At 43.2% G+C, this 25,940-nt stretch overlaps 4 protein-coding genes across 6 annotated transcripts in view; 2 read left to right on the top strand and 2 right to left on the bottom strand.

Moving 5' to 3' along the window:
- rab6a (RAB6A, member RAS oncogene family) overlaps window positions 1–8,756 on the bottom strand; it is a 30,255-nt gene extending 21,499 nt beyond the window's left edge. Inside the window, exon 1 of one of the 3 annotated variants that reach the window (XM_063203034.1) lies at window positions 8,344–8,756. In XM_063203034.1, the coding sequence (XP_063059104.1) occupies window positions 8,344–8,413 (70 nt within the window). In that variant the 5' untranslated portion in view covers window positions 8,414–8,756. The remainder of the gene's footprint in view (window positions 1–8,343) is intronic. The other 2 variants (XM_063203033.1, XM_063203032.1) reach the window with 2 other exon arrangements.
- Window positions 8,757–9,414: 658 nt separating this feature from the next.
- Window positions 9,415–13,657, top strand: mrpl48 (mitochondrial ribosomal protein L48). The gene is made up of 8 exons (XM_063203031.1): window positions 9,415–9,586; window positions 9,829–9,881; window positions 10,640–10,671; window positions 10,763–10,851; window positions 11,074–11,243; window positions 11,552–11,654; window positions 12,911–13,000; window positions 13,515–13,657. Exons 1-8 carry the CDS (start codon window positions 9,566–9,568, stop codon window positions 13,587–13,589), a joined length of 633 nt encoding a protein of 210 aa, XP_063059101.1. The 5' UTR covers window positions 9,415–9,565; the 3' UTR covers window positions 13,590–13,657.
- A 726-nt stretch (window positions 13,658–14,383) lies between these two features.
- Window positions 14,384–20,576, top strand: dnajb13 (DnaJ heat shock protein family (Hsp40) member B13). The gene is made up of 8 exons (XM_063203017.1): window positions 14,384–14,610; window positions 14,729–14,832; window positions 15,187–15,348; window positions 15,449–15,606; window positions 16,269–16,382; window positions 16,687–16,800; window positions 19,614–19,690; window positions 20,279–20,576. The coding sequence occupies exons 1-8, from the start codon at window positions 14,543–14,545 to the stop codon at window positions 20,430–20,432; spliced, it is 951 nt and encodes a 316-aa protein (XP_063059087.1). The 5' UTR covers window positions 14,384–14,542; the 3' UTR covers window positions 20,433–20,576.
- On the bottom strand, window positions 20,507–24,787 carry ucp2 (uncoupling protein 2). The gene is made up of 8 exons (XM_063203019.1): window positions 24,663–24,787; window positions 24,352–24,506; window positions 23,499–23,711; window positions 22,804–23,023; window positions 22,240–22,437; window positions 21,884–21,985; window positions 21,484–21,664; window positions 20,507–20,852 (listed from the first exon to the last, which is right to left on the bottom strand). Exons 3-8 carry the CDS (start codon window positions 23,622–23,624, stop codon window positions 20,738–20,740), a joined length of 942 nt encoding a protein of 313 aa, XP_063059089.1. The 5' UTR covers window positions 23,625–23,711; window positions 24,352–24,506; window positions 24,663–24,787; the 3' UTR covers window positions 20,507–20,737.
- Window positions 24,788–25,940: the final 1,153 nt, after the last annotated feature.

Raw genomic sequence — 25,940 nt, forward strand, 5'->3', positions numbered from 1 at the left:
TTTTACTTTTTTGACACCTGTTGGCTTTTTCTGACATCACGGCCTTGCACTGACAATAAAGGCATTATTGTTTAAGGGGAATGTCTGTGACCGTATGACAAACCATACGATGCAGTTATTGAGCTGATGTGTAAAATACCACCACTACTACCACTGCTCCAGCTATACATGGGTTTTAAATTTTGTTTATAACCTGACTGCGCAAACCTAGTTGCGCACAACTCAACCTCTGATTGTTGGAAACCGCTGTCGGTCAAAAAATTAGCTCACGTAGTTGGCTGCCAGTGTCTTGCCCCTCCTCATAACATCGTGTTGAACCCATGTACAGAGCTAGAGGCAGGGTGTTGGCCAGCTGCCCCCCCGAGAGGCAAAGGGACATGTGTGGGGTCTCAGGCCACACTGCCACAACACCTCCCACCCTCCTCAGGAATGCAGGGTGGGCCTTTTCCTGCCCCTACACCACCACCACATCACACCACACCACAACACTCAGGGCTAGCGAGGGGAGCTGCTCAACAAGCAGCACCCATCCATCCCCAAACCCGGTCTGTATCCTCTCACAACAACACACCCTGTAACAGGTGACAATTAAGTGAATGCAATGCATATATGTGCAGTAATGAGTGACACATGGGATTTGTGGAGTGTGTGTTGAGTGTATGCTGCTAAAAACACCCCAAATATCCTTCTGGATCTTCTACTCTGCCTCACTACACACAGCACAAAATACACTAGATGCCATGTTGACTACCACTGGTCTATCCACCTTATAATCCACCATTTTCAATTAAGGCGTCGGCGACGCTACCACTAGCACTGGCAACAGTTGCTAGTGCTAAATCATTCAGAAAGGCAATGGGCAGCCTAGCCAGAACAGAAATCGTGATACGAACCGAATCGTGAGATGAGTGTATTGTTACAGCCCTAGACCCTGAGCATGGCAGCAAAACAATATCTAGACCTCTCCTCATACACTCCGCACATTCTTAGGCTAACCAGAGAGTCAACAAAGGGCAGGGGCATCCTTCCTATTTCCTAAACCCCGTCTCCACATCCCCACCACACAGTGCCTCCTCACACCACCGCCACCTTCCAACCTCTCCTGCCCTGGCGGGGTGCTAGGTGACACGGCGTGACACAGCAGAGAGAGCGAGAGAAACAATGACCAGGACAGTGGAGAGAGAGAGAGAGAGAGAGAGAAGGAAAAAGATAAGATGGGCGATCAGGGGAAGGAGAGGGGAAGCAGAAAGGAGACAAAGAGAGTGACCAAAAGAGAGTGAGGATGCGGAGGTGAGAAACAAAGGGAAATGGAAGGAGGGAGGAAGAAGAGAGAGAGAGGGAGAGAGAGAGCGAGAGAGCGAGAGAGCGAGAGAGAGAGAGAGCGAGAGAGCGAGAGAAAGAGAGAGAGACTGATACAAGCATCTACTGTAAACTGATTAGTGCTATTCTCTACTTCCTGTTTGATCCAGCTTCATCCCTGCTGTGTGTAGTGGGGAGGCCACTGCCACTGCCGCTGCCCACATCAGAAGACTAAGTTACTGCAGTACTCATAACCACTATAGCTCTGTCGTGGTGCCAGCTACCGGGCAGGAGAACAGGACTGGGGCTACACTACTCTGTCTGGACAGGGTGAGGGTGCCCAACATCAAGCGGACGTGGGGAATGTAAGATATTCAGGGTACCGACAAAATCTTTTAATGGATAAGATCCTACTGAAATCCATTTTATTTTCAAGAATAGTGATTATTGTGGGGCGATATGGTGCAGAGGGCTAAGCCCCCCACACATGGCTAGCATTCCCATGGGGGCCTCGGTTTGAGTCCGTCCTGGGTCATATCCCAATCCCACCCCATACATCTCTACCACTGCTTTCCTGTCTCCATCCTTAGACTGTCCTGTCTAAATAAAGTCTAAAGTGCCCAAAGAAAGACAATAGCATTTCCCATTTTTACTGGGCTATATGGTTTCAGTCTAGGTAATGCCTCACCTTCAGTAGACTGTACGCACACATTGTTTATTGCAGGCAGTTTGTTCTTCCCGTAGCTAGTTTGTTTGTTTCTGAGAGACTGGAGGTCTGCTTTTGCGAGTGTATCAAAAAATGAACAACCGCACAAACAGAACACCCGTGAGAGTGGACACGTCAAGACTAAAGTTAGGGACCCTCTGAAGACTAAGGTTAAGCGTAAGCTTAGTCCGAGAAAGAAAAAGGCCTGCGAGTTACTATCAGTCTGAGAAGAGTATGCATGACTGGACAGCATGGTCACCCAAGTGTGGGAAAAAACTCCCTTCATTCCTGAGGCCTGACTGTGGCTACTTTTAGCCACAACACTTGCTTATTCATACCGTCATGGGCCCCAGCTCTGGGGAAGCACTCCATCTCTGTCTCCGTCTCTCCAACTGATGAACTGATAAAATGGGATATGAGGAGCAAAAACCAGACTTGACAATAATGAATGATTCAGTCTATGGAAACCCTTTTAGTCCATGGAGGTGTGTACCGTACATTTCTAGGACAAACACACTACAGTTCAGCCAGTTAACTTCCACCTCAGTGAGCTAAAACTTAATGAGCGATCACATGTGACGGGAAACAGCAGGTGAAATTCACATTCAGTCCATTTTCCATTACCCACTGCGACAGACAGGTAGGCAAGCACACTCACTGCATTTCTATCTGAATTCCTTAACCCTGGTGATGAAAACAAGCTAGCCATGCCACGCCCTCCTAGTGACACAACACCTTCTGAGTTGCTTCTAGTCAGGCCAAGAGCAAAGCAAATATCGTTTCTGATCTCCTGAAAAATCAGGAACTCAAGTCAATCCACTTTGTCAGACAACAGTCAGCCAGTAGCAAACCTAGGGAGGCAGGTCAACCATGCCTTTTCGGAAATGTTAATTGTTATGCTCTTGGTCAGACCAAGTCTTGAAGAGATTTGAACGTCGATGATAATCAGGCTAGTAGGCAAGCAAGCACACTCACTGCATTTCTATCTGCATTCCTTAAGCCCCTCGATGAAAACAGCTGTCCCAAATGGTACAAATGGCCAGGTCAGCATTGGCAACTGCAGAGAGGCATAATGCCGGACATGCACACACTTGTACACAGAACAACTTTCCCACCATCACAGCTGGTTTTAAAGGTCGAGGTAAATGGATGGACAGGACTTAATAATTACAGCCTGGTTGATGCACCTGTCCAAAAAGGAAGAACAAAGGAAAAGTACCGGTACCTTTGAGGTGTCATGGAAACACCTGGAGCCCTGTTAAACTGCACTCTAACAGTGGTCATAAACCCGCCCTGCCATGATCACATAAGACAAGGGGGTCAGGGTCTCTGAGACTAGCCTGATAATCATCGACTTTCAAATCTCTTCGAGACTTGCTCTGACCAAGAGCACAACAATAAATATTTCCCAAACGACATGGTTGACCCGCCTCCCTTGGTTTGCTAGTGGTTGTTTGCTTCCCGACAAAGTGTGAGGAGTTCCCGATTTTTCGAGCGCTCAGAAAAGATATTTGTATTACTCCTGGCCTGACTAGAAGCAGTGCTGAAGGTGTTGCGTCACTAGGAGGGCACGGCCTGGCTGCTCTTGACTTGCTTGAAGTCATCTGCAGGGCAATGCATTCAGAGTTTAAAATGGCAACGTTTTCAGACAATCATGTTCCAGGTCAACAACAGTGTAATACCACGTGGGTGAACATACAGTAAGGGTGTGGCACGGACGGTGACGTTTGTTCCAAAAACGTCAGTACGTGAAGACCAGATTGCATTGCATCCAGTGGTTCTCTACCTTTTTTTAACAAATGCCCCCTTGACCTCATCACAAGCCTCCCAATGCCCCCATGACCTCATCATAAGCTTGACAACACCACCTTTCGGATTAAAAAATAAAATAGACCAGTGCAATGGCAATTACGCAACACCCTCTCTCAGCTGCATCCTTCTCAACGCCTCCATAGGGCTCCCCAACGACCCCTTCGGGGGCTGTACCACCCCCGTTGAGAAACACCAGTTTAATCCAACCACTAACTAGCCGGGCGGGCGATGTCCTAAAAGCCCTCTGCTGAGGCTCCTAAGCAGGAGTGGTGCAGCCCTTCCCAATGACCACATCACTGCGGCACATAAAACACACTTTCCCTAAAAAGCAGCCTCAGGGAGCTAGTTCTAGAGAGCAACACAGATGTGCAGCCGCCCATAGCTGGGAGGCCTCAGTCAGAGTGGGGCATTAAAGTGAAATGTTTTTTGATTACATTACTCAGTGTTTATGAATAGAAATGAGTAGAAATCTGTTGTAATGGCAATTCAGTCAATTGTTGATTTTATAGTAGCACATCTGACTCTGACTGAAGTTGATGAAATAAAATAATATGACTGAAATTTGACTTTTGATTACAATACATTACAATCTTGGTTGGCTCCTTTGACAACCATGGCCAGGATGGATGTAAAATCTTCACACAACACGGTCACTGTGGTTATGACATTTGGAGCCACTAGCTTCATAGAGCCGTGTGGATGCCAGGTCTTTGGCATCACCAATGCCCGTCACTTTCCAGCAGAAACAAACAGAACTGGTTCCAAATTGGGCACCGACACCGGCACTGTACAGGAGCTGATTCTGTGACAACAAAAGGCCCTTTGGACTGAGCTACACAATGTCTTCACTCCTCTGCTGCTAAACATGCCGCTAGAAACATTATTCAGTTTGGACTGGAGAAACGTCATGAAGAAGAACCTCATCCTCCTTGTGATGGAAATATTATGTGCATGGCAATGCCAAATATCCATCTAGGCCAATAAATACACTTTACTCAATCACTTAATGTCAACAGAGAGAACGGAAGAAGGCAAACTAACAAAGAGGAAAGCTTATGTCTGCCAAGGGACTGTGCTGTATCGCCCTGGCAACAGCTGTCCTAAATAAACTCGGTAGGGGCCGCATCAGACAAACTGTGCTCCAGGCCTAGCTTTTATTATGGGCATCTTGCTTATTTAGCTGTGAACTCATGTCTGTAAATAAAGGTGACCACAAAAATGTGCATGGCGAGTAAAAATATTGCTTCTGCAGATTATCGAGATAGCAAGAGACAGATAGTTACACGACTCCCACTGTGCGCACCTAGATACAGTGCAATACATTGCAGTGCACTTGGACTAAATAAACTGCCTGGCATGGGAAGCTTCTTGAAGAATGTGCAATTCCTGGATAGGAGGGAAAAGCACTGAGCTGAGAGTATTCTGGACTCAAACCTTCACACAACTATGCAGGTTTCTGACTGAGTACTTTACCACTGCAGGGTAGGACTGGAGAACTGGAACAACGACAATACTTTCTGCACAGAGGGGGTGGATATGATTGTGCAAATGGTCTACAGTGCAGCTTTAAGTGTCTTCAGCACAGAGATCATATTTTTTGGACAGGAAAGAAAGAATTCCTGTCCCAATGCAGATTTTCACCTGCTGTGGAACCTTGAGATACCCTGAGCAAGGATCTAACTAATAACCTGAGCAACTGTCTGCTGGGTTTACTGTATAGCTGAATGAGGTGTGTGGACAAAAGTGATGTTGCACCGATATCATTTTTTGGCCCCGACACCCGATGCCTGGCTGTGCAGTATTGGCCGATACCGATACCATACCGATACCACTCTATTTGAAATGTATATATATATAAAGGGCTGCAGTGCATACTACTTGGATGTAAAATCATTGCATGGCTTTGACGGGCTGCTGCCTACCTTTGTGAAACAGGAAAAAGACCAATACAAAGTGAATCCAGCAAAACTTTTAATACTTTTTAAATACCTCTATGAAATAATTAAGCTTAATTTCAAGGCTGTTTAAGTGTCATACAAGCATCTGCCCTAGTTGTTGGTACTCGCCAATACCGATACCACCATTTTAGTGCCGATCCACCGATACTGGTAAGCTTATCGGTATCGGTGCAACACCAGACAAAAGCCAAGGCGAGACGACACATCTCTTTGGCGCACAGCAAAGCATGGCAGCAAATAGGCCAGCAGCACTGTCAATCTGTTCAAGACAGGAGAGGCTGGTTTCTCTCCCAGTCTGAGGCAGGCCTGATGGGAGCTCGCTGAAAGACTGGCCAAGACACAGACAGACTGAAAGAGGAGAGGGGGGAAAAAACAGAGGCAGAGAGAGAGAGAGAGAGAGAGAGAGAGAGAGAGAGAGAGAGAGAGAGAGAGAGAGAGAGAGAGGGAGAGGGCAGAGACTGACAAAAACAGGCACAGACATGGTGGTGGGGAGGTTGGAAGTCTGAAACAGGAGAAAGGAGAGGGAACAGAGGGAGACTGGCTGACTGACTGGGTGTTTCATGACTTGAGCTCTTTATATTCTCAAATCAATAGGAGCCATTGTGCATAGGGGGGGTTACAGTGAGCAGTGGTGTCATTACTTTCTGCTCACCGATGCACATTAAGCCAATATATTCTCTATCTGGTCCACCCGGCATCTTGACCCGATGCACAATCAGTGTGTGGCCAGTGCTTGGTCAAAGCCAACAGGACCACCAGTAACACTAGTGTAGTGGATTGTCTTGCATTTATCATCATGATAGTCTTACGGCAACAACAACAAACACATGTTGCAATGGCAAGCACACGGTGACAGAGGAAAACAAAGTAATAAACATTGTCAATAACAACAGTGTCACTAACAACAGCGTTGTGATTAACAACATTGTCAATAACGCATGTTGATCAGCAGGATCACCAGCAAAAGTAATGTGCCAAAAGCACCACTCTTAAGTGTGTTAAGACAACAGATGCACAGATATGCAGCTGTTGGTCTGCGGAGAGCACAGCAAACCAGCATAAGAATAGGAAATCAGATATGAGATGTTTCACGATACTGTCTGCGTCTCAGTCCAGGTTCAAAACATAACCACTGCGCATGATTGAGACCGTGTTATTACTTAGACTTAGAGTTGTGTTTATTGATCCCACAAGGGGAAACTTAGGGTAACGGCTGCCTGCCACCATGTGTGGCGCCCCAAAAACTTTTACTACTTAGTAGTAAAATGTCTCTTTTATAACCACCTAAACACCATCATTGACAGCAATGTGTGACGAGAAGCCAATCCATGACAGAAACTAGGGACAGGAGCCAACCAATGACAGACACAGGGAGCGTATGACAGCTACTGTTAAATTTTAATGGGCAGGGCAGGGCAGGTCAGTGCGGCACGACTGCACTCATCCCGTTTCCAAATACTGACACATGAGTAAGATTTGGAAGTGCATAATTATTGCAAAACAGCTAATGTCACATGTAGCCAGGAAGTGAATTGACTCACTACACTGACTGAAATTGACTACGAAATAGTGCGTAATAGTGCCCTGGGTGTCGATTGGTTGCAGGAAAAGGTGCCATGTTACAGACCCTGGAACAGACTCCAAGTAGATGTAATAATGTTTAACTTCAGATGAGGTACAAAGCATATGACATGCTTGTCGTATTGATCTAATTGGGTCTATCAAGATGCTGTAGGACAGCCAAAAGCAGATCCCATGAAATCGCATGTTGACTGGACAGGAAAGATGGAAAATGATCCACCCTCTGGAGTAAAGAATACTCCCTAGTTCAGCCAAAGGTTCAGCATAGGATCAATATCGCCCCTCTGGCATTTTTAAAAGACAACGAGCCATTACTGGCAGTAGCGAGTCTTGATCTAACTGAAGATGCTGTGAGACCGTACCATACTGTACAGACCATTACAAATGTCAGTAACCACCACCCAAACAACTCAAGGCAGCCTTCAGAATTGCACATCATACAGAATCCGGATCCCTGCTGACAGTAGTTGACGTATTGACAAACGGGGTAATACTACGCCTGTTGTGTACGTGAGAATCCGGAGAATCCGAGGGTCATGTTTATTTTACAAGTGAAATATTTGCCTGCAACACGTCTGGATGATAATTGAAGCGCAAGCCCTTTAGCTGACAGGCTAGCCAGTTACATTTTGTGTATTTGGTCTTTACTGATATGTCATGCTAAGCAGCTGAGTTAGCTGTGCTGGCCACAACTGTCAGGTTAAATTCCATCTTGCGCTTAACATGTGTGTCGCAACAATAAATTCACATTTAACCATACAGCCGACTGTTTACATTAGCGAAAATGCCATTGTACTGCCTGAAACAGAAATCTACATAGCTAGCCCGGTTCCACCACAGGATTATGCGACAAAACGCAACGCTAGTAGACAGAGCTTGGGAGCTAGCTAACGGGTTAGCCAACAAGCTATTATTAGCTAGGTTACCAACAAGCCCGTGTTATCAGAAAGTATACGAATAAAGTAATCAATGTTTTGTTAAACTTACCACTCTGTTCTCCGAGAAAGACCAGTTTGAATTTCCTCAACGGGTTTCCAAAGTCCCCTGGAGAAGACATGACTGTTGCGGTAGATCAGGGCAGGGTGTTGGATTTGAACTGGAGCTCCAATACAGATTGCCTGGTGGACAGCTAACCCGCTATTTTGTTAGCTGTGGCAGTACTCAACAGTTTACGAGCACCAATATAATATTTCTTCGGGGCTGGAGAAACAACCACACTAGCTTAGCACAGCCGAACAACCAAGATAGGCAAGTAACCCCCTTTACACCAAACAGTGGCCCACACTGAAGGACTAAATGGACTTTCTCTAACTCAATCTGAGATTCCTCCCCTAGTTCTACCCCGGTCCATCGCCTGTGCACTGTGCATTGGAATGAAAGCCCAAGAGAAGGGTGGGACAACCAACCGTGCTGGTCCTTGATGTGATGGATTCTATGTGGGTTTAATGGACCTCTATTTTGAATTGCTCCAAGTTTAACCAAGTCATCAAAGCAAATATTTAATGTGCCATGTTTTCACTGGGTCTATTGTCTGAAATGGAATAACATAAGAATAACCCAATACTGGGTTGAGGTGGATCTTGTTGCTCGAATATATTTTTTGCATTTTCAAAAAGAAATACATTAAGTTTTATACACCGAGTGGCCAGCATTGTCTCTGCAAGGGACAATTTCGGGCACAAAATAAAGCTATTAAGTTTGGTTGATGCGAGCGCCACGTTACATAGTGACGACGTCATTGATAAGACCAGTGTGCAACTTCTCATCGTTGTGTGATTCTAAATATGATATTCCCGGTAAATCATGAGGATTCATCACTATAAAATGTATTGCTTATAACTTATACTATAAAGAAACAGTCTGTGGATATGCGTAATGATGATGGTGACCGTGTTTTATTATCATCATCATTATTATTTAATATAATCAAACAACACTACATGAAATCATATAAGACCACGGTATGATGAAATTTGCGATTGCTCAAATAATTAAAATATATTTTTGACGCTTCTTCAGACCGTGATCTCTGCCCCAGCGGAACAAACCTACAGCTCGGAACCTTTCTGTGACAGTTTCCACGAACAACTAAGAGAGACGAACACATGGAACACGGGTGGGAAACAAATGAGTGATGGCAGTGTCGATGGCTTAAACTTGTGTCAAACATTGATTGAGCCCGTGCGTTTTGTGTTTTAGACGTCTGAAAATGAATTCATTCTTAAGTAAGGTAAGAGGACCTAGCAACTATTAAATATATACTATCGTACCTTGTCTGTTGGAGACATGGAGTGTTGTGTAAATGAAGGTCACATGCGATTCCTAGCGTGCTACTGTACCCAATAATAACACATCACACACAATAACGCATAGGCCTACATGACCAATTAGAAGCTGTAAGCAAATTGAAAATGAGAAACTCCGTAAAATAATTAATCTACAATGCTACATGAGTAATATCTGTCGTTCCAGGTTGCATATGTGCGTCAGATAGGTGCCCTGGACCATGCCCTCACAATATTCAGGTACGAAATTACGAATGAATTGATAATGTCATGCTCACTGCTTCAGTGGTATTTGGTGGTTACAATCAGTGATGGGCAAAATGGAGCCATTAGTTAGAAAGTGTTTTTACCTGTCCAATTCAACCAGGTGATCATGCAACCAGCCAATCACCTGGATGAATTTGACCGGTGAACCAAGTCATTTCTATGTGGCAAGATTGTAACTAATGAATCCATTTGTCCATCACAGTTTACAAATACTGGTGTAGAAATCAGCCGTTGGCAGATTGAAATAGGTTCCCCAAGCCAAGGAAGCTAGAAGAAGCCTAAGAAGTAGGGGGTCTATATTTCATGAGAAGCATCGCTACAGACAGTAACGATAAACATAATGACTAATGCATGCCTCATATTTGACATGAGAACGAAGGCAACAGCCGAAATGTTTGTCTACACTTCCGCTGCTATGTAAAAAATAAAAAGAAGAAAAGAAGAACCAGAGTGCGATCCACTTTCTCACCTAAGTTATTCAACTGGAGACACTCACCACAAGGAAGAGCGCGGTGTATCTGAACTACTACTTCATATTTGACATGAACCATACGCATACGTCCCAGTAACCAGATTTCAGGTATAGGTTGTAGTAGATGGCTTCTAAGTTTTGTTTCCAAGGCAATTGAGCTATAATCTACTGTTTATTTTTTAATGTACAGTTGCCCTTAAGCCATTGGTATTTCAAAAATGTCCACTTATTTGTACTGACATTGTTTTTTAACCCATAGATCCCCAGAATACATGCCAAGGACACTGTTTGGTAAGACCTGTTTGAGTACAAAACAGACATTTTGATGTACAGTAATACCTGTCCTCTGTCATTAGGATAACAGTTTTGTCTGTCATTGTAGGGGGCTTGTTTGTAACCAGTGAGAGGCATTATAGGTCCATGCCAACCCATGGAATTGGAAAATACAAGCATCTTCTTCCTAAAGACGGGGTAAGCACCTACCACACTCTTAGCACTCTGCGCAGTTATTTTATTAAAAGGCTGATGGGAAATAGGAAACAAAGTGGACGTTTGTTGTGTATGCAAACTCCTATACTATCACTCATCTGTTATTTCATTGGCTGACATAAAATAGGAAATTGTTCATTTGTTATCCGACCGTTATACCATTCAGTGAAAGTTTGTTGTGTTCTTGTGCTGATGTGACTCTAGCCCAAGAAGAGAAAGGACAAACATCAGATGAAGGCCATCAAAGCTACAACCGGTACAGAATATGGGACACTCAATGTGATAGTCTCTGGCTACGACATGATCTTGGTGGAACACTACGCTCAGTACATCCATAATCTCTGCAACCGCTTCAATGTCAAAGTAGATGAGAGGTAATATATCTCCTGCACCCACTAAGCTGTTGTATAGTTATACTCTGCATTTATGTTTCCCCCAGCACTTTATAGTTATGGGGGCCACATTGATAACAAACCTTGACACGGCCCGCTGAAAAGATTGTATTGTGAACCTTATTGTTGTTAAGTGTTTACTTATACCTGTTCAGTAATTCTAAATAATTGTACAATAAATGTAGTAAAACATAATGCAATGTGTTACTTCATGTTAGAGGTGTATGATGATCTAATGGAGATTTAAACGTACATTGTGAGGATAACAACACTTCCTTTTCATTCAACAGCTACGCCCTTCCGACCAAGACCACAGAGATTATGATCATGCAGGACCAATCCACGAAGATGTTTGTGGATGCAATTTTGAAGACGCATGAAAGAGTTGTCCAGGTGCTCTCTTCATTTTCGAAAGCCTCTCTCAAATCATTCTCGTTCTCTTAATTTCAGCAGTAGAAATTAAAACTGCTGTAGTGTTTTGCTGAAGCATGCTGCATTGCCAAAGTGTCCTAGAAATAGGCTGTTAACATAACTCATAAGCGCTAGAGTTGCTACTGTAGTGTGTTGCGATGGCAAGGACAAAGTGACAACTAGGGATGTTAACCGGTAACCGTTTAACCGATAGTCGACCGGATCAACTTTAACAGGTTAAAATTTTCTGCCACCGGTTAACCGGTTGTAATAATTATAATAATAATTTCCTCCCAAAAAGCCCAAAAAAACCCAGATAATTTTGAGGTTTTAGTACGATAATTCAGCTTTTTCCATCTGGCAACAGTGACTGGACATGGCAGGTACTGTCTGCGCAGCAAAACAAAGGCTTATGTGAAAAATTAAAATTTAAAAAATCAGTGCTGTGCATATCAGGCACACGAACGTTGTATAATTTAAGATTACCGGTTAACCACCGGTTAAGAAGTCTCAGTAGCCGGTTAAGAGTTTTTTCAATTTTCGCCATCCCTAGTGACAACACTCCATCACTTCCGACAACATAGCTTCTTACCCCCAGCTTAGTTTCATTTATCACTGATTTAAAGTGATACACCTAAAACTTGCCTCTCAACTTCCAATAGGCTTGTGAAGACTCCTATCTTCCAAAGAGCTTCCCTGCATAATAAAACTATATAACTGTACTTATCTGTGACCTTGTATAACCCTGTGCACTAACTTTCTTATGCCTGCAAACGCTATAACCCCCTATGATTTGTATACTCCTGCCTTTTCTTTTCTGGTTTTACTACTACCAGAGTTGTCAAAGGTAAAACTAAATTCATGGTGTAAGTACATCACTAGCACGATGTTACATTGCTGTTACACCATTGTACCTAATGAGATGGGTAGAATGTGTTGTTACTGAAAAAATCTAAAAACCTAACAAGGTCCCACCATAAAGTTCATCCAACCAGTGATGTGTCAGCTGCTCATAAGACCAGTCTACTGGTTACTCAGATAAGTTACCTGTGTTGAATGGAAGCTGTGTTTCTTTTTTTTACTTTTACTTTTGACACCTCTGCACTATACTGTTCTACTGTCTTGCCCCTTACTCTCTGTATTTTTTATGCATATTCTCTTTGTAAGTTGCATTGGATGAAGATATCAGTTTAATGTAATGTAACCTAAACATGTCCATTGTTTGTGGGGGTCTGTAGATGCGTCAGCTGAATGCGACCTTCTGCCCTATTTTACTGGAGGTGCTCCTCAAGAACCAGCCGGAAGGAGTGCAGCTCTCTATAAAGGAGGTAAGACCAATAAGTTACACTTTACAGATAATAAAGGGTTCATTTCTATGTAAATTCATGGTATGACTGCCATCGAGAGGAGTGACTGTTGTTTAACCCCATTTCTATATACAGAACCAGTGTATTAGCCTGGGAAATCCCATGCTGCTATGCACAATCGTTCCGATCTGAAAGACAAGATATGACATTTTGCCAGTGGTTAGAAATGCTATGCAGAATTGTAAGACTGTTTGTCCAAATGATCTTCTAGTTTGATGATCTTACAGTAACTGGACATAAAATGAATGGGATTTTTTTTCTCAGCATGCTTAGTTGGTGACACGATGGGCCTAGATGCTCCGAGACACTGCTGATCTCCATCATCCTCTAAAAATAAAATGGCGGCTTGTTGATTTGCCAGTCTCCCCTTTTACCCAAGTGACTGCATGGTTATATGTGAGCACATGTTACTGCAAATTTAAAGCAATTTGACCTGAGTGACTAACTGCTCTTTGTCTTTATTTTCTTAATATAGCACACTGAAGCAGACTACCAGGCACGCTTCAAAGCTCGACCAGAACTTGCTGGACTGATGGCAAAAATGAGTTAACCGACTGCAGCAGGCTGTGTGTGTGTGTGTGTGTGTGTGTGTGTGTGTGCGTGTGTGCGTGTGTGTGTGCGTGCGTGTGTGCGTGTGTGCGTGCGTGCGTGCGTGCGTGTTCGAAAATAATAAAATGAATTTATATATAAAAACAAATTTGCTTTTCCATTATTTTATGTTCTGTGGTTGTATTCCTGCATTACAAATGCACTTAAAGCCTTTCCTATTTGTATTGTGAAAAATGTTATAGATTTTCCCAAAAGTGTTTTTTTTCTTAAATAGTACAATTCATAAATATAACAGATTTCACCAACAGCCTTTTCTCCTACAGGTGTCTGAATTGTATCCTATGAGCCCCACAAATGAGGCTGTAGAAAGTGTATACTCAAAAGTAAAGATAACTGTGCCATTGCAGATGGTGACAAAACAATACATAATGTCTAAATTCTATTACTCTTTTTTACATTACTTTTCAGATTTTGAGCAATATCAGTGTAGGCCTAGTGACATGTTGCATAATGACATAATTATTACAGAGATATAAAATCCTATGGTAGAAGTGAGAGATCACCAAAAACTAGAATTGAATTAAATGAAAATGTCTCCTGGACAATAATATTGTCTTATTTACTGGTTATGGTTATAATGTTTAAGTCCTTCATCTGATAATACATATGATACATAGGCCTACATACATGATGCATCACATTATCACAATGTTGCTCAAATAGGTGAATTCTTTATCTGATGTGGCTAAACTTTGCATCGCCCACCTGCGTGAAGTCTCGCGGTAAGAGCTCTGTATCCATAGTAACCAGACATAGCAGCATGTTGTGTTGACGTTAGGTGATAAAACACTAACAGCAGAAAGTATTGGTCGTAGTTTCATCAAAGCACATGTTTATTTTATATCCTGTGCTTCAAACGAAAGAGTAATAACTTGGTGTCTTCGTGCCCAAGCTATGGGTCGGGACTACTATGCTTCGCTGGAAATCAACAGAAATGCAACAGATGCTGACATCAAGAAGTCGTAAGAGTACTCCTGTGTTAATGTTTACTTTATTTGCTTCCATTGATAGGTGTGGCAGTTGTTCATATTCACTCTCAAGCAACCAATAAGTTGTTTTACCACTGTCTACTCTGGCAAGGTATCGACGGCTCGCATTGAAATACCATCCCCAAAACAACAACAAACCAGGTGCTTATGAGAAATTCAACGAGCTCGCCGAAGCCTACGATGTTTTGAGTGATTGTAAGTTTCCCCCCTCTAATTATTTTTGTTCGATGTGTTGTAGCATAGAATTACTACACAGGCAGTGGCTATGATAGTAGTTTCTTCTGATTAGCTACTTTTAGATATCATACACATCAATAGGTGTTTGCTGAGTGAGTTTCTATTTTAGTTGTGTTTTGCATAGGGCACAGGATGGCCAAACAATAACCGATGACTAGGTCTATTGTAGGCCTACAACATTTATTTGGAATCCCCTTGTGTATCATGCTGTTAAACTCTCAGCTCATTCTTCAGCATAGCTATTATGGCAGTGTTTTGGTACCTGTATGATGCTGTGTACTCCTTTCCTTTCACCCCCTACCTCAATTACAGCTCAGAAAAAGGCCACTTATGACAAGTTTGGAGAGGAAGGGTTAAAAGGAGGTATACCAGAGGAGGCAGGAGAAAATGGAGCGTGGACAGAAGGATACACATATCATGAAAACCCAGAGAAAATATTTAGACAGTTCTTTGGAGGAGACAATCCATTTGCAGGTATTTGGGCCCAAGTTTTGCATAATACTCTCAAATATATATGCATAGAGTTTGAATCTCTTTTTCCTCCTCTTAAATTGTTGCCCGACACATCCTCTAGATTTCCACACTAAAGATGGCCACGAGGTTAATTTTGCATTTGGAGGGCTAAGAGGAAGAGGGGTGAAGAAGCAGGACCCACCCATCGAGCGAGATCTGCACCTTTCCCTGGAGGACCTCTTCTATGGATGCACCAAGAAAATCAAGATTTCTCGCAGAGTATGTTGACTTTTCTCATCACCAGATTCACAGAAGGTTAAGGTCACGCAAGGTCACATGGTTTGTGTCATGGGTTTTAATCATCCATGGTTATGCCTGATGTTTGGAGAGGTTTGTTTTTACATTGCAATGGCTTTTATTAAAAGGGCATCCAAAAAGGCATGCACACGTTTTAAATCACTGTAAAGTGAAAGTATTTATTAAAATTCACGTGTGTAAAATTTAAAGTGTAATAGAATTTTACTGACAGGATATTATCGCTCCAGGGACTGTAAACCAATACCCTGTACCTTAGTTGCTGAGCAGGCCAGGACTGGCAATATGATATTCGGGTATGCAGGAGAATTTTCCAGTGGGCCAACAGTCCTCAAGGGCTGATATCTGATGTACTGTAAATAACGCCCAGGCCTTTTTATCATACCTGCAAACTTGTCACCTTTTGGTGACAGTCACCTTTTTTCCGGCCAATTAGGTCATTCACGTGAATAGAAATAGAACCCCCGCTGTACACTGTCACCTTTTTTTCTTTGACGAGTTTGCAGGTCTGTTTATGGTCCCAGTCTAGTCCTGATGCCGAGTGTTGTCTTTGGATAAAAGTGTCAATAAAATTTAATGTAATGTAATGATGAAACATTGTTGGTGCTGCTCTCACCCTTTGACAGGTCATGAATGAAAATGGAAACACGTCTAGTATCAGAGACAAGATCCTCAGCATTACTGTGAAGCCAGGGTGGGACGAAGGCACAAGAATAACGTTCCCCAAAGAGGGAGATCAGGTGAACTGGCATTCTGTAGCATTTCCCAGTTAGTAAGCCTATTGTAATCCTATTGTAAAGACTATGCCAATAAGCTGTGTGTCTATATACAGTACATGTGTTTGAGAGCCTCCTGTGGAGAGGTGTTGTGAATTAATTTAGCACTTGTGCTAAAACACTCACATCTGATCTGTCCAGTGTGATTTTGCTATGTCCCTAAAATAAACATATCAAAAGGAATTTAATAAAATTCAACCTAAGCAGCAGGAGATACAAGTAACTTTTCTTTCTTCATGTCTGTTACTGTATATTTGCCTTTTTGCAGGGTCCCAATAATATCCCAGCTGATATTGTGTTCGTTGTGCGTCAGAAGAGTCATCCTCGGTTTACTCGCCAGAGTAACAACTTGATTTACACAGCTCACGTCTCCCTGGAGAAGGTAAACCACCATCTTAGTTTTCATGACTGAAAGTGACATACAATCACTTGTGATTTGTAATGCCCTAATATGGGTTGGTTCAATTCGGTGCCCAAAGGGGAAAGAGTTTGACCATGGGGATGCATAAAATGGTGCATAAAAGGCTTCAAGATGGTCTGGAGCATAGGTGGCTAACCCGCGGCTCTCGAGCCGCATGCGGCTCTTTGCCTGGTGTCTTGCGGCTCTTGCGTTCATGTCCAAGTTTGTGTTTATGTCCCATAGGCAATATGCATTGGAATTGCGCACACAAAGTTGATTAGAACTGTGACAAATAAGTGCCCTGTGGTCTTGGCAGAGGTGGAACGTAACTAAGTATTTTTACTTCGTTACTGTACTTAAGTAGTTTTTTCTGGAATTTGTACTTACTTGAGTAAAAATAAAAATGCAGACTTTTACTTTTACTCAATTACATTTTTTGACAATTACTTGTACTTTCTACTCCTTACATTTCTAGGAGAAGACTTTGTTACTAGTTACATTTATCCTAGGTTTTCCTGTTGTGTTTCGTGGATATTTCAGTAGCCTCAGCTGCGGGCAGGGAGGCGGGACCAAGCCCCTCTTCCAAATTGACACCCAGACAGAAAATATACTTTTAAAAACATTAACAGGACTCCATAGTCATGTTCAAATAGAACCGAAAACCGTTGCAGACACTTTTTCCTATTGGATCAAGTAGGTAGACATGGAGAAAGACAGCCATTGCGTGAGTAGGCCTACTTGTACTTTTGTACTGAAAAGTACATTTAAAAGTTAGTACTTAGGACTTTTAGGCTACTTAAGTACGTTTTTGGGAAGCAACTTTTACTTTCACTTGAGTAATTTTTTCGCAGGGTACTTCTACTTTTACTTAAGTACACAACTTCAGTACTTCTTCCACCTCTGTGGTCTTCGTAGGTGTAGTAGGCCTTGCCTTAAGTGCCCTGAATGATCACGTTGGTGTGTGAAATTTGTTACTGCATTGGCCCAAGTACAAGACGTGATTTAAGCGTTCTAAAAATAGCGCTTTAAAAAGTGACCGCGTCTTTCGCTTACTAGACAAAATAGCGGCAACATTTTAACCTGAAAGATTTGGCCATCACTCCTCAAGGCAATACAACTCTCAATAAGGTCAAGAAAATGTACTGTCCATATTCTTTAATTCTATCGCTCGAATATGGCGGTAATAAATGTGCAAATGATTAGAAATATCTGCTCAAGAGAGAGGCGTCTGTCTGGAGCAGAGATGCCGAGAATATCTGTGCTGCGTAGCCATCTCTGCACTCTGTTAGAAGGAGTGCACATGGCTATATTGACCCGAATGTGAAAGGATGTTTTAGGTTTAAAATCGTCTAATTTTCGCGGGCTATAGACAAAATAGCGCCAAAAGTAATGTTTTATCCTGGTTTTCGCTATGAATGTCGGCCGTTATAGTCTCAGTCATTGTCAAAGCCGTGCGGGCAGACAGCGTGAAGGTGGGAAACCGATCGACTCGACTTGTCGCTTCTCCCCGCTCAGTTTAGTTTCAAAAGGAAAACTTTGTTTTTTCCCCCGGCCCATTGTCAGCACCCGCTGAAACATTATGGAAAATGAACGGCGATTTGACGAACCACCTTGTTAAGTTTTGGATGGTGTCGTCGCCAGACATCCAATGGTCATCTGTGCGCAAGAAAGATGTGCCTGTGTGCGTCTAACCCCCGAATGAAGAGAGGCGGGGAATCTTTATGCCGCTTAACTATATTTGTGCTGTTATAACGAGTGCTTATGGAAATTATGATGTGAACGTGTTTTATTAAAATGTGAAAGAATTTATGAACAGAATTTTGACCAGTGGTGTCTTCTTATGTCAAACAAACATTTTTTTTTATCTTGAAAAAACCTTTTCCCCCAAAAATTGAAGCAGCAAAAAAAGGGGTGGTGGTCATCTTATATTCAGGATTGTCTTTTAGTCAGGCCATTTAGTTGGAGTGTAACATCAATCTGACACTGTGTGTGTGTGTGTGTGTGTGTGTGTGTGTGTGTGTGTGTGTGTGTGTGTGTAAGGAAGAGATGGTTGATGTTCATGCCCGTGTTGTTGTTTGTCTTTTTGCTGTGTGTATGTTGTTGCTGATCTGTGGTGCGAGAAGGATGGGTGATGCCCATGTTGGTGGGTGTGCGCTTGTTTGCCCGCGTGATGTTTGTGTGCCGATGTGGCTCTTGCTGTGACACATTACAAAATGTGGCTCTTGGTCTCCGACTGGTTGGCCACCCCTGGTCTGGAGGGCTGGCTCTCCAATATCATGGTACATTCTCATTTGATTGAGGGGAACTGTGTAGTAACTTTGTAAGTATACAGAGTAAAGCCAGTTGCAGGTACCAGATTTCTGGATCAGCGTTCTCTATGCAAGTCATTGCTGCTAAGAAATATTGATGAGATACCTTGGACCAGGGGCGTCGCTAGACCTATTTTACAGGAGCACGTGCCTGGGTATTGATTTGTTCTGCCCCGGTATGTGTTTCACAAAAAGAAAAACCTTGCTACCTTGGAATTTAGTTAAGCATAGGACACACATTAATCCACAGAATATGCACAAAATAGTGCACATGCACTACTTGCAATAATATAATTAATTTACAAGCTTTAAAAAAAATAAATAACTGCAAACAAATTTTGCCCTTCGCACGCTCGCATCATCTCTTGGTGCCTACTGTGCCCCTGCATAGCATTTGGTCAGCTGGCGCCCCTGCCTTGGACAGACAGCACTAACCAATGTCCCGGTCCCCCCCTCCTCCTCTCTGTCTTCCAACTCAATCCCAAGGCCCTGACTGGTTTCTCTGTGGAGGTGGAGACACTAGACAGCAGATTTTTAAGCATCCCCATCAACGACATTGTGCAGTAAGTATCGCTGACAATAGCTGTGGGTGTCAAAGACAAGATGCAAATATTGAACTTGCCATCCATAAAGGATTTGCATTTTCCTCCCCTTTAACCCATTGATGCTGGATGTTGCGTTGCGCAACATTGGCCTTGGTGCCTGGAGCTGCATGACAACATTCAGGCTCATGAGATTTCACACAAATTTATAATCTTGGCATATTAGAGCTGAATGAACATATTCTAATGCGAGATGGGGGTCTTAAAGTTTAAATGCAACTTGTTTCATGTTATGTGCTTCAGAGGCTGAGATATTTTGGTTTAGAGACTGAGGGCAACTTTTTTTTATTAAACGCTCAGGCATTCAGCACCCTTTTTTGCAGGTGCTTTAGGCACCAACTTTTAAAAAGGATTCGGATTTGCAACCTTGACCTTCCTGTTAAGCAACACGTTGCAGTCTCACATTTGCAACCCACTTTTTGTTTGGCTTCTCTTCCCTTTATTTTCAGCTTTTAATACGGTTTCACTGAACAGCATCAAGCTCCTGTGTGCGACTCCTTTTTCTTCACACAACAATTCAAGAAGTTAACCAAATGTTTTGTTTTTTAGTCCCAATTACAGTAAGGAGGTGCCAGAGGAGGGGATGCCGCTAGCCAGCTGTCCTAAGAAGAGAGGGAAGCTAATCATCCAGTTTGTCGTCTACTTCCCTCAGAAGCTCTCGCCAGAGAGGAAAGAGCTCATCAAGCAAGCACTCCACACCTGAACTTTCAAGACCCCCAGGTCATACCCATTCAGCCAGATTTCTCACTTTTCAAAAAAAGAAGAAACTCAAGTATGTAAAACTAGTAAACATTTTATTCAAAATAAAAACACTACAGCTTTTTAAAAGACAAATATGGAGAAAGAAGACCAGCTTTTCATCTTTGGGTGTACCTTGAGTAAAATTAGAGAGACTGCAAGCATAGGTGTAAACAAGCGAATGTTTCACAACTAGAAAAGTACTAAGAGAGAGGTAGATAAGAAGAGTATTATTGCTAAAGAAACTGCAGGCACAACATGTGTTGTAATCTAGAGCGGAGAGGCATAGTTGTTGCGAGCCTGCATCATGGCACGCTTCAACTGCTCGTAGGTCACGAACATCACCACGTTCCAAGAACCCAGCCTCAGGAAAGAGGGCATAAATCTGAAAAAGAAAAAATATATAGAAAAATAAGTGAGTGCTGTGCATATGAATAATAACACACAATTATCAACCTTCCCTAATATTCGGTAGTTCTCAGTCTGAAAAGTAAACACCTTCATTGGTCCTTGTAATAGGGCTAAGGGAACTTCTGAATTTGCCTCGTTAGCCTCAATGCACTATAACCACACTTCAGACAAAGTTGCCTTCAACCTTTTAAAATGAGCCTCTTTTAGGTCACCACTGGTGCACTGTGTAGGATGTTAAACTATGCTGCCCATTGCCAAATATGATTTTTCATGAATATTTACAAAGTAATAAACTATTTTTTTACTAGTATGGCCAGTAATTACAGTTATTCTTGCTGCTAAAAAGGGTTAATTTCTGGAAATTCAAAATGGCGGACCATGGAGAGGATCCCTTTTTCCTGTATGAAAAGTGCAATTTTCCCAGTCATACTGTAATGACTTAGAATTTGATGATGATGGCAAGAATTCATGAAAAAGGTAACATTAGTGAATGGGTGACATGAATTCTGGAAATTAACAACTAAACATTTTACACAGTGCACCGTTAAGTATAACCAATGAGATGCACTCTTTCATGTAAAAAAAAAACAAGGGTTGCATCCTACCCTTTGTAGAAGGCCATGGGGCCCTCCTTGAGAAACATGTTGAGTGCGCAGCTCACAGCGCTCTTGTACTGGCCATTGGAGGAGTTCATGTATCTTGTTTTCACAACATCGACCGGTGAGGCGATCACCGTGGTGCAAAAGCCTGCACCGAAGGCAGAGGTGAAATGGCAGGGGAGATCATCTGGAAATCAGAGGGGAAAAAAAGCCGCTCACGTGAGTTGCAAGTTACAGCAGACAGTTTATCAAGTTTTCTCTGGAGAAAGCAACTCCCACATACTAATACTCCCAAACTAGTGACATGTGGTGTGCAACCATTGACATATCAATCTCAGATTTTTTTTTTAATCTAGCGTTTTTCAAAAAGAAGGGACACATGGTGCGTGTGTGGTCCTTAACATACCAGTCAAGGGTGTTGATCGGATAAGTGCATCCTTAATGAGGTCATAGGTCACCAGCTCTGTGCAGTTCACTATGGCATTGCGGGCGACGTTTGGTCCCATTCCTAGGGGGGTGAGAAGGTACACGATTAACAGAGCGAGAGGGGTGGGGGTGGGGGGGTTGTTGTGAATATATTGACGGGAAAATGTATAGAGATGCCGTAATGTTGGGAAATGACCAGGCTGAATGCATCAGTGTGTCACCTCAGTTTTTTTTAACCAAATTTAGGTTAAGCACATTTCTATTACATAATCATGTTAAACCTGATGCTGTGCCAAGTCAGGCTATCGGGTAGCCACATGTTTTGCATGTACGTACCTTTCCACAGTCCTTTGACTCCCTCCTGTCTGGCGATGGTCCTGTAGGCATCCATGGTGCCCTGGTACCTCTTGGCGCCTTCGGCACAGCTCACCTGCGCCTGGAAGCGCACCTTGACCACATCAGTGGGCTGAGCCACGGCCACAGCCATGGCCCCGGTCGTGCACCCAGCCAGGAGCCGGCTACCGATCCCGGCATCTGCATTGAGGTCGTGGGGGAAGCAGGGGAAGAGGGAATGGGTCAGAAGGCAGGGACTATGAAGGCATTAAATGGATAAGTGTACTCGTTTGTTTTTACCAGGAGTTTTGATTAATGGACAATTTCGTTAACTAGTGAGGTAAAACCTTTCAAGTAATGTTTCTCATTTGGGGCTCTACTGCTCAATTGCAAAAGGGAGTCATTTCCTTTTATTTTGTAATGGGGGGGGGGTTATGATGCAGAGAGTTAAAGCTTAACTCTTCACTGACATTGGGCATAAATATGTGCTTTAGAATCTTATTGTGAACCATAAACAGCTAGTCATAATAAACTAATAAGCCTGTTTAACTCGCATCAAAAACTTACGTTCTGAGCCCTTGGTGTAAAACTGCTTGACTGAGTCGTAGAGTCCAATGCGGACGGAGGCGAAGCTCATCTGCCTCTGGAGTCCGGCCACCAGGCCGTTGTAGAGGCTGCGGGCGCCTTCGGTTCGCACCATGGTGGTGATGGTGCCAAACACGCCCTTGTACTGGAGTCCCTTGGCTGGCCCGCCGCCATTACTGCGGCCCTTGGCCTCGCCTTGGATCTGCACAGAACAAAAGGGGTTTGGAAAAAGGCTTTACAGACACTGGGATGGATCGGAGGGAGGGAAGGACCAGGGGAGGATGGGAGGGTCAGGGCAGGGTGCACACTCCGGCCAAACAACGGTCATCGCTGCCTGGCTGCAGGCACTGCAAAGGGTCCCGGGCACTGTGGAATCCTAGGGCTTAACCATCAATCCCATGTGTCTGCGTGCTCAGGCTACCACCATCAGGGGGAGGAAAGGAGGCAAAAGTTGGGAGAAAACGGGGGGAAATATGCAGTTAGTAATAGTCTATAAAAATCTTTAAAAAGGTCTAAGGAAATGGAAACTGCATGCAAGGGTACATGGTTTCATACGAAGCTGCCAGCAGTACCTTTGATGACCACTAGAGAGCAGCAACAGTCTCTTTTCCGTGATATGTAGGAGAGGAGACGGCTGAAAATAGAAAATATGACGTGCGTCAGATTGAAGAACTCACCTGTAGCCGAACTTTGGCAGTGTCTAGTGGGAAGGTAACCAGGTCAGCGATGCAAGCCGCCGTCCCAGCACCCACAAACTTCACAGCTGCCGTAGGAGGCACATCAGCAGGACCAAATCCGACCATTTTTCTGCTTGATGGGACTGGAGGCACGTATTTAAGGCGAGACTTGGATGCGTGGATGATGTGAAAACAAGATAGATGAACTCGAGTCTAAGGGAAAAAGAAAGACAAAAAACAGAAGACAAGAAGTTATGGCTTTACATTAGTTTGAGATACCCTTTAATAAGAACATGGGCACAACAAAATTAAGTTTTGGGCCTCGTGTTTTGTTGATTTCCTCCAACGACTTATAGGCCTAGCCTATTGAGTTTTAAAACACTTCTTCAAAACCAGCGGAAACCCACATGAGAACATCTTGTCCCATGACGAGAACAAGGCACGTGCGACTGCACGCAGACTTGTTTAGGTTGTGTAGGTTTTAGGCAGACAACCAATCATCACGGAAGTTCTCTCCACTCCTCATTGGTGGATAGACTTGTTGCCAGGCTGATTGTGTTACGCACAGTGTGCTGATGTGGCCCCACAAAGGAAGCGCTGGTAGCCTACAGGGAGTTCTGCGATGCTGAATCAGATTCACAACAAGTGACTGAAACGCCCTGAACAATAGCGTGTACCCTGTAACCCCCAGCCCTGATTAGTCAGAGAGATTAAGAAAATTCTACATCAAGACGCAGGTTTTCCCCAGGCGTACTTTCACAACCGTGACCAATTGGATACAACATCTTTTAAAGTGATTGGGGTTTGCGATGTTCATTTAAATGCAAATTAAACATTTGGCAAAACAACTTACCTTGACTCAAGTTACCCAGGACTGAAAAGCCGAGGATCAGGATTCTCTAAAGGCGTCTCTCTGGTTGAAATTACTTTCAACTATGATGACGTTGCCTTGTTCTTCCATAGAAAATCGTTTCAATGTCAAACGATGTAAAAGCATACTCCAGGAGTCTGAGAAAAAAAGTTCCAAGTTCGTTAGGAAATTACTTGTCGAACTAGCTGATGATAAAAACAACATGCGTGAAGCGAACAACGAAACAGTCTGTAGCCTATAAAAGTTCACCAAATAAAGCCTAACGTGCCCAAACGCATCAGGCGCAAACTTACCGTAGTAAATGTAGGGAAGTGTAAAAATAAGTATATTATGTAGAAGTTGCTTTCTCTTGTTATGTCCTTTGTAAACAACAGTGGCACAATGGTCTCTTCGTCCGCACGTTCGAGCACAGCTGCTAGGAAAGCGAGCGCCTGCGTATATATACCATGACAAAGGCGTGACGTCACCCCAAAGCAGCTGTGTAAGCTGATGAGAAGCGCTGAGCGTGTCTCGCAGAGCCAAAGATTCTCTATTCTGCATTTAAACCGTCTCTGGTAGAGCTTTGGTCATGCGTTTACCCTAAAGTTTTATTGAAGTCCCGAGATAGGGCAATGTATAGTACTGTTTAGCAGCACACAGCACATTATCTTGTCGAAAAGTGTTTTTTAAGAAGTATAGCCAGACTAGACTCAAAAAGTGATCCAAGACAGGGATTGCTTTAGCCTGGTCCTGACCAGTGACCTAGTGGCACTGGTGTAATTGTAGGTGTGGATGGTAGGGACATGTCCATACCACTTATGAGATGAACCTAGCTTGTCCCCGCCACTTTATTACAAACATAATGCAAAACATTGTTACAAATCTAATGCAAAAGGAGCATATCTGAACAATTTGCCATTGTAATGTCCCCACCACTTTCCAAGTCAAACCTAAACCTTTGCCTAGTGGTATTGGTTTGTCTTTACAGAAATTGAATTCACAGACATACACAAAATACTTTGGGTTAAGTCAATGCATTGGATTATCTATTAATTGATATCACACAGCCACATCAGTGATACACCCTGTTATTCTTTAATAATGCTTAATCTAACTAAGCAGTTCTCGAGGAATCTAACATAAATTTTGATGTCTACTGAGGAAACGTAATATCAAGGCATGTGGCCACTTACTCAAGCAGTCTCTCTCTCTCTCTCTCTCTCTCTCTCTCTCTCTCTCTCTCTCTCTCTCTCTCTCTCTCTCTCTCTCTCTCTCTCTCTCAAACACATTCACTCTCTCCTGTGGCTGGATTGGCCATATGGCAGGCCTATATGGGCCATTTGCCTGGTGGAGCTTTGATGATTTTGGCCTGACCCTCTCCTCAATGGTATCCGTTAGAGCAGGGGTCCCCAAACTTTTTCCTCTGGGGACCACATTATCGTTCCTGACTGTGATCAGGGGCCGGGATCAATCATGTAGGCTGTATACTAGGCCATTGCCTGTTATAGTCATAATTTATTGCACGGCAATCGCCATTACACACTGAAGAAGGGCTCTGCCCGAAACGTTCGTAGGCGAATAAACAGAAAAAT

The sequence above is a fragment of the Engraulis encrasicolus genome, chromosome 7 (genome assembly GCF_034702125.1).
Source record: "Engraulis encrasicolus isolate BLACKSEA-1 chromosome 7, IST_EnEncr_1.0, whole genome shotgun sequence".
NCBI classification, from domain to species: Eukaryota; Metazoa; Chordata; class Actinopteri; order Clupeiformes; family Engraulidae; genus Engraulis; species Engraulis encrasicolus.